Raw genomic sequence first — 13914 nt, forward strand, 5'->3', positions numbered from 1 at the left:
GCCACAATCTAAAGAAAATAAAGAATGAAAATCGAAGTCTTAATTGACATCATCAGCCTGGGACTGGGTACAAAACAATTTATACATGTTTGGGAACCAGATTGAAAGCATAAAAAGAACATCATACCAAAAGACAAACGTGGTGGTGGTAGTGTGAAGGTTTTTGCTGCTTCAGGATCTGGACAACTTGTAGTAATTGATGGAACCATGAATTGTGCTCTCTAGCAGAAAATTCTGAAGGAGAATGTCTGGCCTTATGACTTCTTCAGTCTCAGGTGACTGCAGGTTTACCCAACCTTATAAACAGTACATTTGCATAATGACTGAAATCCCACAAATACGGAAGAAGTCACTCGGATGAGCGACAAAATGTTTTTTCCACTGAAAACGCAATGTCCAGATGAATAGAATAATTTTCGAGGGATTTTCTTACCTGGATGATTGAGCACGCATCAAAACATGGAAAAAATATGCAGAAAAAAAGCAAAGAAAAGAAAAAAAGAGAAGAAAAGCAAAGAAAGAAACGAGGAAGGGATCGATTTTTTTTTCACAGCACTATACCAGTATATTTAAAGGATTTTAACACACCAGGAAGTTGTGTTGTTGTAGGTTTTTTTTTTTTTTTTTTTTTTTTGGTAATTCACATAAAAACAAAAGCATTTGGTCTGAGAAATTATGTCATTTGGTATGAATGATGCATGAGAGTCCCTTCCTGACTCTGACATGATGTTGTAGTTTTGGGCGCTTTCTTTATTGTTATAGTAAATTTAAGATGGCCTGAAGACCTTAAATAGAGTTTCTTTTTTTACTTTCCTGTATTTCTCAGTAGAGACACATAAAACATATACACATTTCCATATATAACATTTTAATGGTAATTTGAATACAGTTAGATCCATAAGTATATTTAAACTGATACATTTTTTTGTAATTTTGCCTCTGTATATGACCACAGTGGATATGCAGGCAGACTTCAGGCAGTCTCTAACTGCAAAGGATTAACAAAATGTTCAATTTCAAATAAAGTTAATGTATCCGGTTACTTTTGAACCTCTGAAAATGAGGGACTATGTATAAAAAAGGCTGTAATTCCGAAACAGTTAACACAATGTTTTTGTAAAACCCCTTTAATTAAAGCTCAGAGTCTGTACTTCACTCACATCCTGAGTGATTTAAAATTAACTGTAGCGGTGGCAAAAATCACACACACACAAAAAAGTTTAATTGTCCAAAAACTTATGGCTCTAACTGTTTCCATATTGCCATTAAAATATTATTTATGAAATTGTTTTGTATTGTCTTTATATGTCGCTGGTGAGAAATGTAGGAAACTAAACACCAAGGAAATCTATTCAAGGTCTTCATGACATCATAAATCATGCCCCTAGCTGTAAATGCATACGTAAATGCATATCTCTGTGTATCACAGTATCAATATTTTCAAAGAGGAACAAATTCTATGAAGCATGTGTTACATAATATCTTTCTCAAACTACATCACTGTTGAATCATATAACATATTCAATAGCCAGCACAATAAGGTAGTTGAGCTCAGGAACCCAATACTCCTTACATCATGTCTCCTCTTACATCAGTCCTTAGATGGAAAGTTACGGTCCCTACATGTATTCAGACAGATGTGCCAACACTATCATAATATAAACCAAGAAACACATGAGAAATGTATGTGAGAAACAATGATGACGATACACAATAATACACAGTAAAAATGACTCATAGCAGATAAAAGTTTGGAGATGCGAAAGACATACAAGGGAGTGTTGCAGAGCTCTGAATTCTGCAAGTGCTCCTGTTCCTCCTCACCAGGAGATAGTTTTGACTCTTACTGCTGAATATTTGCCTTGGAGTCATGTCAGTGTCCTGTGTGAACAGTTTTGAAAATGCATGGACTGAAGTGACTCACCAGTTTACAGGAATGGAGCCCTTGGCAAATGATGCCATGCTAACACTTTTTGATGGTTCCTACTTTATCATTTTAAATAAGTAAAAAAAACAGGCTGCGAGTCACCATATGAGGCCTGTTGATGCACGTGGACCCTCCATGTAATCTGCCATTGTGAGAGTTCCTATTGCATTACTGACATCAAGTGGCTCAGAGAAAGAACTGATCCGGTTAGAAAAAGTCTGACCCGCTGTGCGTTCTGACTTATTCTATTAATGAATGATATTTTTGAGTTAGAGATATAATGTATTGATAAACAAAATAGTAGCTAAACTGGAACTGTTTGCATTCATTTTCCAGTTTGGATTCTTGTGTTGCTTAGATAATTCTTGTAATGCTTTTTGTGTTGTTAGATGCTTATCGTTCCTTTCTGCTTATCCGTTCACTGAGTTTTTTGTTTGTTTCCGTATTTAGTTATTTGCTATTTTCCTGTTTTAATATGAAAGTTGTCGTCTGTTCCTGCTTTGAGTTTTACTTCCTGCCTAGTTTGCACCTGTGTATTTTTCCCCCAGCTGTTTCCAGTTCCTTTATTAATCCTATGTGCATAAATAGTCCTGTCCTTTCCCTGAGTCTTTGTCATAAAATCTACACATCTTTCCCTGTGCTTCCTGTTTTTTGGACTTGGCATACAGCCTGATGCAGGTTTATTTAACCCTGCATTTTGATCTGTGACAAAAACTTTGTGATGTGCACCACAAATGAAACAGATAAATAGTCATGAGGATTACTCTCTGGGGATAATGTCCTCTCCACATCAAAAGGAGTCACTTGAGGTGAATCAGGCAACCTGCTAGAACGTCTCCTAGATGCCTCCTAGGTACAGTGTTTCTGGCTTGTCCAACCACATTGCTGGAGTCATGCAGTTAGCATTGCTAAAATCCAACACTCATGAAAGCATTTATATTGGCATGCTGGGCTCTTCCAAAAAAGATCCCAGCATGCCAATCAATAACTGGCTTTCTACTGTGACTAAAGAGTTAGTTCACTGAATTCTTTTCAGTGAAAGACACAGATGTGTTACTGAGTGGTCAAGTTTACAGATTTGAAGAGGAACTAACCAACAAACCCTTCATATTCTGCTAATTAACATGATCGTGAAAGCACTAATGGAAAGTTGAGCAGTTACAGTATAGGATACTGAAGGGCTGCATGTGTTGTACCTATGTTTGTAATAGGAGAGATTTGGAAGAGCAACCTTTAAAACAGAAATCATCTCCATTATTTGAAGCCTTTCAAGATTTTTTTTATTAATATTCATGAATTCTATACCATTTATAAAAAAAAAGAAAACAGAAGTAAAAAAAATTAATACAAAGAACTCTTCTCCACAACCAAGTCAGCATGCGGCATGGAGGAAAATATTCAAACGTATTAGCACCAGAATGCCAAACAGGCTGGAGAAGTCATGCAAAGTGCACTCAGTGCGGTGGACGCTAATTAAATAACCTGTAAGCAGCAAACAAGGTTGCTACACCTGCATCTGTTCATTTCACTTTGCCATGAGTCTTCAGCTGTGAAAGCACTTTGTCTACCTGCAACAGAGCAAAACTGAGGGTTAAGAGTATTCACATGTAGTAAATTCACTCATTTTAAAAGCTCTTCACTTTAAAAGAAGGTAGCACTTAAAGGTGTACACAACACACATAAAAGACCTAACATGGGAGAGAAGATGTGGCTTGTTTCTCATTTTGACATCAGAGAATGGCGTCAGTGATAATCTGCAATAATCTCTGATCTGATTTTTATTGAATTCCTTTAAAGCATAGACCGTGATAACAAATGAGAAACAAATGTTACCATGCCATATGTCTGTCTAGTGATATTAAAAATAAACAGTCCCAATTGAATTATTTTCCTTGGCTCAATCCAGCCCTGACTTACTGTAATAAACCAGTAAGACTGCTGCCCGTAGCGAAGCTGAGACTTCAAGTTCATCTTACTGGCTGGAGCTAGAGCGTGGAGGTGGAGGTGGGGAACTGACGAGAATGGAGGGAGATGAAACCCCAGCCTACAAAATAAAATTAACAAAAAGATATTACAACATGAAAAAAAACCTGTTTAATTTGAAAGCATAATAAAATTCTAAGTGATAAAGAGTCGCAGCTCATCACAGGGATTGTTTTACCTGACGTCATCGAGGCTGCAGACTTTGTTCTTCTCCAGTATACTTCTTCCCATTTGTTCCATCCGCTCCACTGTCAACAAATAAAACTTATCGGCGATGTGCGATCAGAAAGTCAAGATTATGCAAGACAGTTTTACACATATGTACATATACTCCCTAGCCACTTTATTAAGCACACCTGAACATTAACACAAATATCGAATCAGCCAATCACATAGCAGCACCTCAGTGTATGTAGACATGGTTCAAACAGAACGTTAGAATGAGGGAGAAAGGTGACTGACGTGACATTGAATGTGGCATGGTTGCTGCTATCAAACGGGCTGTTGTAGGCATTTCAAAAACTGAGCTACTGGGATTTTTTTTCCCCCATAAAACCATCATTAGAGTTTACAGAGAATGGTCTGAAAATGTGAAAATATCCAGCGAGTAGCAGTTCTCTGGGTGAAAATGGCTTGTTGATGACAGAGGTCAGAGGAGAATGGCCAGACTGCTTCGAGCTGATAGGAAGGAACTCAAATCAACACGCTTTGTAACCGAGGTATGCAGAAGAGCATCTCTGAAAGCACAAGCCTAAAAAAATGGTTTGTGAACAGTCACCAGATCTCAGTCCAGTAGAGCTCATTTGGCGCGTAGCGGAACAGGAAATTTGTATCATGGGTGTGCAGCTGATTTCTGAAGACACAATTAATCATTTCATGGTCATGGTGGCGCTTTTAAATCTGTCTTTACAGACACAAACTACAAAGCTAAGCTCACTGAGGTCATACTGGTGACTCAACAAAACAATTTACTCATTAACCTGAATTTACTATAAACTATTATTAAAATAGTTTGTACTGATTAACCAGATGGCTGCTCCTCCCTGTGCAATGTTCCTTCTGTTGAAAGGGAGTTTTTCCTTTCCACTGTCGCCAAGTGCTTGCTCATAGGGGGTCATCTACATGCTATGTATGACCTTACAATATGAAGCCGCTTGAAGCAACTATTGTGATTTGGTGCTATATAAATAATCAGTTGCTTGGAAACATGTTGCTTTAAAGGGTGGGGTGCTTTTGTGTAATCAATCATAACTACCGACTCATATTTTCCCATTGACCAAGTCTTGTCAGCAGAAGTTGCTACCAGGAAAAACAAACAAACAAACAAGCAAACAAACAGACTGATTAAGTTCATGTTTCCTCACCTAGAGGTATGTTGTCCATCTTAAGGGTTTTACAGTTGCTGATATGCATCCTGGGAATAACCAGGTAGTGATGGGTGGCTCCAGGCTTCATGTCACGAAAGCAAACCAGCTCATCGTCCTGTACACACACACACACACACACACACACACACACACACACACACACACACACACACACACACACACACACACAGAGAGAGAGAGAGAGAGACAGGAATTTCCAGTGGCTAACTTTTTTTTCTCCTTAAACATGAATGAATGTTGTTGTTGCTTTACTCACGCTCAGCAGGATCTCTGTGTCAGTTTTGTTGTTTACTATTTCACAGAATTTACAGTCATCAATCCCAGAAGCCTCCAGCGTCCCCATTCGTGAGTTTTAAAGCGTCTTTTATATAGAGCGCAGTAAATGCTGTAATATAATTCCTGGGTGTGCCCAGAGACAAAGGCAGGACAATCGCCCGAAGACAGAGCTAGTCGAGCCCAGAGTGCACCGTCAAATTATTTGTCTTAGGAAAAAAAATAAAATAATAAATATATATTTTATTTTATTTTATTTATTTTATTTACGAGAGCTGAACAGGTTCAGTCTGAACCCCAAGTCAGAGATTATTTTTTTGATAATGGAAAGTTGGTTGAACTTTTAGACAAAATCTATAAAAATATATCAAATTTTAATCTGCATATATGAGTTTTAATTTGTATCACATTTGCTACATAGGCCATACTTTTGCACTTTAGTCATTAATAATGTGTCATGCAATTTCTATCATTTTTTTGAGGGTAAAAAAAAGTCACGCTGATGATGTAGAAGTCTCAAAAACTCACAAAAATTCATGTATCAAATATGATACGCTTGACTTTAAAGGAGTAGAGGATGTCTAACGTTTGCCCTTCTGTCACCATAGCAACAGATTACTCGCCAATTAAAATCCGTGTCGCTACGTTTTTAAAGTTTTTAAAGAAGCTAAGCGCATGTCTATAGATGGGAGAATAACACTGAGTATTGCAGCTATATTAGTCTTAAAACTGGATAATCTTAGAAACATTTATTTTCCGTTGCCTGGACTTTGTTAACGGCAGATCATGGTAAGTCTATATGTTACAGCGAGCACTGACAAGCCACTTTTCATATTGCCTTAGATGCTAGATCCTGTTTTTTAAATGCAAAAGATACTATTCTATAAAGTCTGTATTTAACGCTAGAAAAAGTCCCTGTATATTCATCCACTGTTGTTTTCAATGCCAGCAGAGACATCCGTCCAGTTCCAGAGCTAGCTCTTTTAGCAGCTGCTACCGCCCACTGAGCCCAAGCTCTCAGGTGGATGATGACGACATCCTCTTTGGGAGCCCAGACCCGGTGAGTGTTACTCTCACAGAGTGAAATGTCACATCTTAACTACACTCACCGGCCAATTTATTAGGTGCAGTTTATTAGCACCGCTTTTTGCCCTCTGAATTACCTTAAATTTTCAACAAGGCGCTGGAAACATTACTCAGATTTTTGCTCCATATTGGCATAATAGCATTACATAGTTACTGCTGATCTATTGACTGTACATCCACCATAAGAATCTCAAAGGTGAGATTTCGTGACTGTGGAGGCATTGGAGTAGAGTGAACTCACTGTCATATTCAAGAAACCAGCCTGAGATGATGTGAGTTTTGTGACATGGTGTGTTATCCTGTTGGAAGCAGCGATTAGAAGATGGTTACACTGTTGTCAATAAGGGGTTGGAGATGGTCAGCAGAACTACTCAGGTGGGCTGTGGCATTTAATTGATGTCCAGACAGTATTAAGGAGACAGTGTACCTAGTGTCTGAGTTGCTGCCAAGTGATTGGCTGATAAGATATTTGGATTAATGAGCAAATGAACCCAATGAAGTGGCCAGTGAGTGGATATCACAAGTAAGAAAAAAGAAAACCCAAAAAGAAAACTGAAAATACTTGTGTGTTGAGTTCACTAATTATGGTGCTATTTTGCGGGTTTTTATCAACTAACAACTGCTAAGATATCATCACAGCTTTGTGAAGACGATCCTTGTGAGGAAGCTCCGTCAAAGATCAAAAAAGACAAAGACACCATTCAAATCATCTCTAAAGACCTCATCCGCAATCTCAGGTAGTCCCAAACCTGTTGAGTTTCTCCGCTGGTTTAAAAAGCATAATGCACATTTTTAAAACATGGAAATGGAAGCAATTTGATTACATTTAATATGAATTTAAAAAAAACAATGGTGCACCTAACAGTTTTCCATTAATGTATGACCTGGTATCGTTTCAAGTGATTTAGAGAGACAATTAGATTTTTTAAAAAACAAATGTCATGATGATAATGATGTTTTAACCCAAAATGGACATCCTCACCACAACATAATTCCTCCTGTCGTTATGCCAGAATCCCACTTAACAGTCCTTTGGGAAAGTCAGTCTTTCTCCCGTCAGCTAAGTATAAACGCATCATTTTAGCATCCCAGGCTAACCTCAAGGAGGAGAGAGAGGCTTTTCACCAGGCTTATCAGAGAAAGGAGGAAGAGGAAACGGTAGGATTCATGGCTCTGATGATGTTTTCTTGGACATTAACACAAGAGGCTCGTTCCTGTGATTTTGCAATATGATATCTATATGATGGCTCCCCAGAAATCCGCAGAGGAAAGGAAGCAGCAGATCCAGGCAGCAGATCTGTCCCGTAAGAACAACAAGGCCCTGACTGAGCTCGAGCAAGAGGCCCGGAAACGTTCACAGAGCTTGCTGGAGCAGTCTAACGCTTTAAGGATGGAGCAAGAAGAGGAAATCAAAAGGCTGAACACGGTAGGAATTGGCTGGGAGTATGTGGATGAAGAAAACAAAGGCGGTGTCAATTCACACACATATAAATGCTTCTGTTTTTGTCACTCCCTCAGCTTATTCTGAATGCTCAATGTCAAGCCACAATCAATGCTCAGCTGGAGGAGAAGAAGCAGATCCAGGCAGAGATGGAAGAGGAGGAGAGGCGCCTGGATGCGGTGATGGAGGCAAAGCGCCAAAAGGGTCTGGAGACTGAAAGGAAGATCGACGAGCTGAGGAAACAGCACAGGAACGAGTAAAGAGAGCACCTTTTTTTTCTTCACCAAATGCTTTATATATTCTTAAAATAACTCCAAGGATGGGAAGACGTTAAATTATGCACTTTATCTGATCCAAAAAGGAGGCCATTAGGAGATCTGTCACTCTGTTTGTGTGTGTTACATTTCAGAGGAAGAGCGCAACTTTTAGAACAAATTCAGAAACATCTAGAGGAAAAGGAAAATGAGAGAAAGATGAGAGAGCAAGAGAAACAGCAAATAAAGGAGAACCAGAAGAAGATGGAAAAGGATGACCTCAAGGTGCACACACGGCCCATGTGCAGACTTAAACTCACTAACGTGAACACAGTGCAGTGTACGGGAGTCAGTTTCATCTCTGACCGGCTGCTTTGTTCCAGGCTAAAGAGAAGAATAGGATGGAGCAGCAGCGTATGCAGGAGGAGATCATGCGCATCAATGCTGAGACCCTCCGAGTCAAGGAGCAGAGGATGAAGGAGGAGAAGCTGGCGGACATTAAAGCCATGGAATACATTAAAAAGAAACAGGTCAGCTGGAAAAGCAACTGAACTCTGTAGATCGGCTACAGATGTTTGTTCTCTGCTGATATTTTATTGTTTTTGCAGGCGAGGGACGCGGAACGTGAAGCAGAGCAAAAGCGGATAAGGAAAGAGAAGGAGATGGAGATTGCTAAGCTGAGGGCCCAGCAAGAAAAAGATCGAAACTATAAGGCAGAGCAGGTCAGAAATTGTTTTTGAAGCGTTAACCTTATTACAGGTGGATTAATATGACTTTTAACTGTTCTCGGCCACTTGTGCTGGTGTTTCTGCGGATTTTAAAAAGGATGAACTCTGTGCTCATCGGCATCAAGAAGAGTTACAAAAGAAATGGAGGGAGAAAAACAGAGAGCAGGCCGTGAGGAAAGCACAGCAGGAGGCGATGCTGGGGGCTGCTCGGCTGGAGCAAGTTCACAGCAAACAGCACTACCAGACAGTGCAGGCCACCATAAAGAAGGAAGAGTTTGATCGGATGCTGAAGTAAGAAAGTTGGGGGGCTTTTGTTTGTTTTTCCCACCTCAGTGTGCATTTTCTGCACGTTTTTGCATGAAATTGCTATTTTTCCTCCACACAGGGCTCAGAAGGAAGCAGAGGCCAAAGAAAAGGAGCAGCAGGAGAGGCAACGTCAGAAAGTGCTGCGCCACGCTGAGGCCGTCAGGCAGCAGGTGAATGAGCGCAAGAAGCTTGCCAAAGCTGAGCATAGAGAGGGGTTCGGGGAGGCTGACAAACTGCTGGAGGAAGCCCAGCAGCGACAGATGCGCCTGAATGAGATAAAGGAAAAGAAACTAAAGGAGCTCAGGTAAGCATGAGCAGGTTACTGTAGTAATATTCAGGCATGATTGTCATATATCAGGTTTACTGGATATAATGAATGAACCTAATGTGCATGTCTGTGTGCAGGGTTATAGGGCTTGGTGAAAAATACTGTTGTGAAGTGGAGAGAAAGGCCCAGGGACTCATTTTGTATAGCTCCATAATTGAAACAGTAGTTTCAATTACTACTCTAAATTAAAATATGTTGGATTAAAGTCATATTTCACTCTCAGAGGTGTATGATCATTGGTCTATGCCCTCCAACTCTGGCTCACTGATACAGTTTGTAGGTTTTATTTTTGTGTAATATCTGCATTTGAGTCGTGTCCCGTTCATTCACTGGGAGGTTTTGGGATGGGGGGACGTTCGCAAGATGGGTGTACAGCCTACACATCTGCATCAACTGTGTGACGCTATCGTGTCAATATTAACCAAGATCTGTGATGTATCCAGCAACTTGATGAATCTATATTTATCTATACACACATATCTCTGCCAGTGAGGATTACCAGGATTATGACACTGTGCTAAAATAATTAACATTAGAAAGTCACAACACTGGCCTTAAAACTTAATTACCTTAATTATTAGTTTATTAAAGGGTTCTCCATGAATGATTTTTTATTTTATTTAAAAAACTGTTTATTTTTTAATATCATTACAAACAAGCAGACACACATCCAATACAGAGGCAACAGTATCTCCACACATTTTTCTTCTTTACAGTGACTGTCAGTAATAGAAAACTCTGAATAATGTTATTTAAATAAATAATTTTATTTTAAAAAATACTTAGTGGAATCAGTCTTGTCTCTTCTTATGATAAAAGTACAATTCATTTCCCACGTGCATTCATTCAAAAACGATACTGTTACAGTGCACGAGCACAAAACACTATAGATAAAATCTGACCGTTAATTTTCTATATTGCACTGGCCCGTGCAGAGGTCAGTCACTGCTAATGAATATTAAAGTGGTAAATATCGCTCTAAACAATTACAAAGGCATTTCAAAAGTGTCTCCAGTCTTCATTCTGCCTCAGCGATTCTTCTGAGATTTTTTGGTTTTGTTTCCCTGCTCTGATCTAAAGTCCAGTCTGAGCACAATTGATGCACTGAAATAACTTGCAGTTCTCTAAATAATGACACCGGAGTGGTGGGGAGATACTTTCAAGACGCTTGCGTAAAACTTCTTCCTGCAAAGGGGAAATTATGAGTTTATCAGTTCAAATGTGAAGTAACAGAAGTAGCCTGATAAAAACAGTGACTGCATGGAAACCGCTGCAGTGGTTTAGTTATTGTAGTGTAAGAAAACTAATAAAGAAAATCAAAGAAAAAAAAAAAACAGAATGAGGAAAGAAGTCGCCTGCAGTACTCACAGTAACAAAATAGTTGGTTTCTGGAGTGAACTTATACAACATGTACTTTGAGATCTGGCTGGCTGGGGCGAGCACGTGGAGGTGGAGGTGACCTACTGAAATGAAGGGCGGCTGGTGGAACCCCAGCCTGTGGAGAAAAACACATCAGCACTGAAATTCAGCCGCCCAGAGCAGGGATGAAACGCTTACAAACAACAGAGCAACTAGACCCCTCACTCCATGTTAAACTATAATTATATAGATTACATTAGCACGAAGATTACTTATGCAGTTACTTAAAGCAAAAGATTCATCCACCCTCCCTTTAATATCATTTTTTAAGATACACTGTAGCTTTTTTAATTTAATGTTAAAAGTAAGATTTTTACTGAGTTTTGGCTTCGGGCAGCTACAATGCACCCAGCAGAAACTGCAGGATTTTACTTCACACTCGTATTCAAAACTACGGCCAATTTTGGATCGCTGATTAACCTCATATGAGCGTGAACGTGAATGATCGTCCGTCTCTGTGCTTTAGCCCTGTGAGTGGGTGGATGTATGCATGGATGAATGCAAGGATGGATGGATGAAAAATGGGTGTCCACTGTAAATGATTCCTGAATGCCCACGAGAGAACTTGAGTTTGCAGACTTTGCCTTTTTACTAGTATGAATATTTTTTCCGGTACTTCCAAGAACCGTCTCCACCAACCTTATATCCGCCATGTCAGTAATCCCTTGGGCGTGGAGCACATCTTTCCCCAGTTTAGCCATCCTTTCAACTATTGGAGACATGATTTCTTATGGGTTATGTGATATAGTTTTGATAATCTCAAATAGTTGGAAAAATAAGAGTATCAGAAGTCTATAGTACCAGCAGTAATAGTCTAGTTTAAAGTATTTAAAGGAAAACTTGCAGCAGTAGTGACGACAGGATAGCCACAGTGTTAGGAGATAGTATGGTAAGTTGACAGAGGACTAACTGACCTAGATCAATGTGTCCTTTGTGCAGTGAGAAGCAGCTGGGTATGTGCTCTCTGGGAACAACCAGGTAGTGGTGAGGCGCACCTGGGAAAATGTCGCTGAAACACACCAGGTCTTTAGTCTGTAGTCGGGGCAGAAAAATGAAAGAGTCATTCAAGCTGTGAATGCAGCACTATCAAGACTCAGTACAGTATATTTCCCTGGTGGATCAGAAAGTACCGTGTCGAGGCACTCTTCCTATTGGAGGCGGTAGCGCTACTCCAGCTGTGCACATAAAAGAACCAGGAAACCCCGGACACAAACTCCCACTCTGCACAGTACATGAAAAGGTGGCAGTGGGACTCACTTTTAAAATATACAGCATTATTATTATTGTTATTATTTTACTCACTTTTTCTGAGTAGATACATTATTACACATACCCGATGAATGTCAGACTGACTGAAACACTGAGGCTTAAATGTATTTGCAGTAAGCGAGGCAGCGTGTGGGAATTAGATTTAAATTGTCATGGAACTTTTCCACCTGTCACTCATTCAGGTGTGCGGAGACTTTGAACTATTAATTTAGCTGCACATAGATGAAGAGAAACCCACCACTTAAAACCAGCCTTAAAATCTTTTGATGCTTGGCTACTCTCTTTGCCTCGGCATTGTAAGGGGTCCGCGAGTGTCTTGAAAGGTGCATATAAATAATAAATGTATTATCATTACTTAAGATGTAACCAGTCCTCAACCAAATAAGAAGTCATGCATGGACCTGTGCCTGCGCAGGGACCCTTTAACGTTTTGGTGATTTGCAGGTGTTAAAGCATCTGGATTTAAACAAAGTGCATTTTTAGATTTACACACTTTAGAGTGGACCTGTTGTGCTTTTCTTTATTTTCTGTCACATGACAGGTTTTTACCTGTCTGGGCTGGTGGGTGCTCACATTACAAACAGCCAAAAGAGCTCAGACTGCTCTAAATGCCCTGTTTCATACAGTTTTATTTGTTTTGGCTCAGAGTTGCAAAACAGCTCTCGTCGTGAAATGCCGCCCCCGCGGTTTCCCTGCTGTAGTCTGTTTCTTCTATTAAATAGCTGATTTGCCATACGCTTTAAAGTTCATCTGCCGTCAAGTGCTAAAATCTCCAACTAACTATGTGTGTGTTTAATAGTATATCAAAACCTCGGATCCGCAACTTCCGGGTACAGTTTCCTCCTATAACACCTGTATCGCTCTACATGGGATAAAAAAAAAAAAAAGCATCTCACCTCTTTTATTATCTTTGTGTTTTCGTCTTTTTTGTTCGCTATTAAACAGAAAATACACGTTTCAACATTATTTACATCTGAGTTTGACCAGTTGGTCGCTGTGTCCTCCATGTTGCCCGAGGACGGTCTCTCTGTTGCGTTTCCTGAACACTTTCCGAAGATCTTCTATGACGTGCAGAGAGGTTACTCAATGCTTTTCTGAGAACTCTGCCCTCCTAATAAACATTGTGGAAATGAAGGCAGTCGGGCAGGCACTACTATCGTCACTGATTTCTACAGCTGATTCACAAGGTCCCGATTTGATTTTGTTCCATTTTGAGTCAGTCAGAAATATTATAATTTTGTCCATTTATCTAGGATATGTCCTGTCGAAAGAACCCTCTAAGCCTTGTAAATTAAGAATATTTAATTCAAAATTATTTGACTATTTCTCTGCAGTTAGTTTGCACTGAGTTTGTAGGCTGTGTATAAAAAAAAATTAAGCTGCCACTTTATCAGATGTGTAAGCATCACAGCAGATGCCTTTGTGTCAAAGTAACAGGATAAAACAGAAAAACTTGGAGATTTTGCTGGCATGGTTTTTTATAGTAGATAACACCCTTAAAAATATTCTGCA

The 13914-nt window shown here is 39.6% G+C and overlaps 3 protein-coding genes across 10 annotated transcripts; 1 reads left to right on the forward strand and 2 right to left on the reverse strand.

Annotated features, from left to right (window-relative positions):
* Window positions 1-3133: 3133 nt before the first annotated feature.
* On the reverse strand, window positions 3134-6749 carry LOC146557779 (adenosine 5'-monophosphoramidase HINT3-like). Its single transcript, XM_085246880.1, has 5 exons — window positions 5555-6749; window positions 5275-5392; window positions 4089-4158; window positions 3845-3971; window positions 3134-3495 (listed from the first exon to the last, which is right to left on the reverse strand). Exons 1-5 carry the CDS (start codon window positions 5639-5641, stop codon window positions 3448-3450), a joined length of 450 nt encoding a protein of 149 aa, XP_085103006.1. The 5' UTR covers window positions 5642-6749; the 3' UTR covers window positions 3134-3447.
* On the forward strand, window positions 6161-9936 carry LOC146557780 (cilia- and flagella-associated protein 45-like). 8 transcript variants are annotated; one of them, XM_085246868.1, is made up of 12 exons: window positions 6161-6360; window positions 6521-6631; window positions 7285-7394; window positions 7671-7815; window positions 7913-8083; window positions 8176-8354; window positions 8508-8637; window positions 8736-8882; window positions 8961-9074; window positions 9178-9371; window positions 9466-9690; window positions 9792-9936. In XM_085246868.1, the coding sequence occupies exons 1-12, from the start codon at window positions 6358-6360 to the stop codon at window positions 9901-9903; spliced, it is 1641 nt and encodes a 546-aa protein (XP_085102994.1). In that variant the 5' UTR covers window positions 6161-6357; the 3' UTR covers window positions 9904-9936. The 8 variants fall into 8 exon arrangements, with proteins under 8 accessions (XP_085102994.1, XP_085102998.1, XP_085102996.1 ...); XM_085246872.1 differs by having other exon boundaries at window positions 7742-7815; XM_085246870.1 differs by having other exon boundaries at window positions 7297-7394.
* Window positions 9937-10315: 379 nt separating this feature from the next.
* LOC146557781 (adenosine 5'-monophosphoramidase HINT3-like) lies at window positions 10316-13502 on the reverse strand. Its single transcript, XM_085246814.1, has 5 exons — window positions 13299-13502; window positions 12048-12165; window positions 11773-11842; window positions 11083-11209; window positions 10316-10899 (listed from the first exon to the last, which is right to left on the reverse strand). The coding sequence occupies exons 1-5, from the start codon at window positions 13407-13409 to the stop codon at window positions 10789-10791; spliced, it is 537 nt and encodes a 178-aa protein (XP_085102940.1). The 5' UTR covers window positions 13410-13502; the 3' UTR covers window positions 10316-10788.
* Window positions 13503-13914: the final 412 nt, after the last annotated feature.

Source organism: Mchenga conophoros, linkage group LG15 (assembly GCF_057382185.1).
Source record: "Mchenga conophoros isolate Kocher_MC1m ecotype Shallow Benthic linkage group LG15, M_conophoros_male_GT1.1, whole genome shotgun sequence".
NCBI classification, from domain to species: domain Eukaryota; kingdom Metazoa; phylum Chordata; class Actinopteri; order Cichliformes; family Cichlidae; genus Mchenga; species Mchenga conophoros.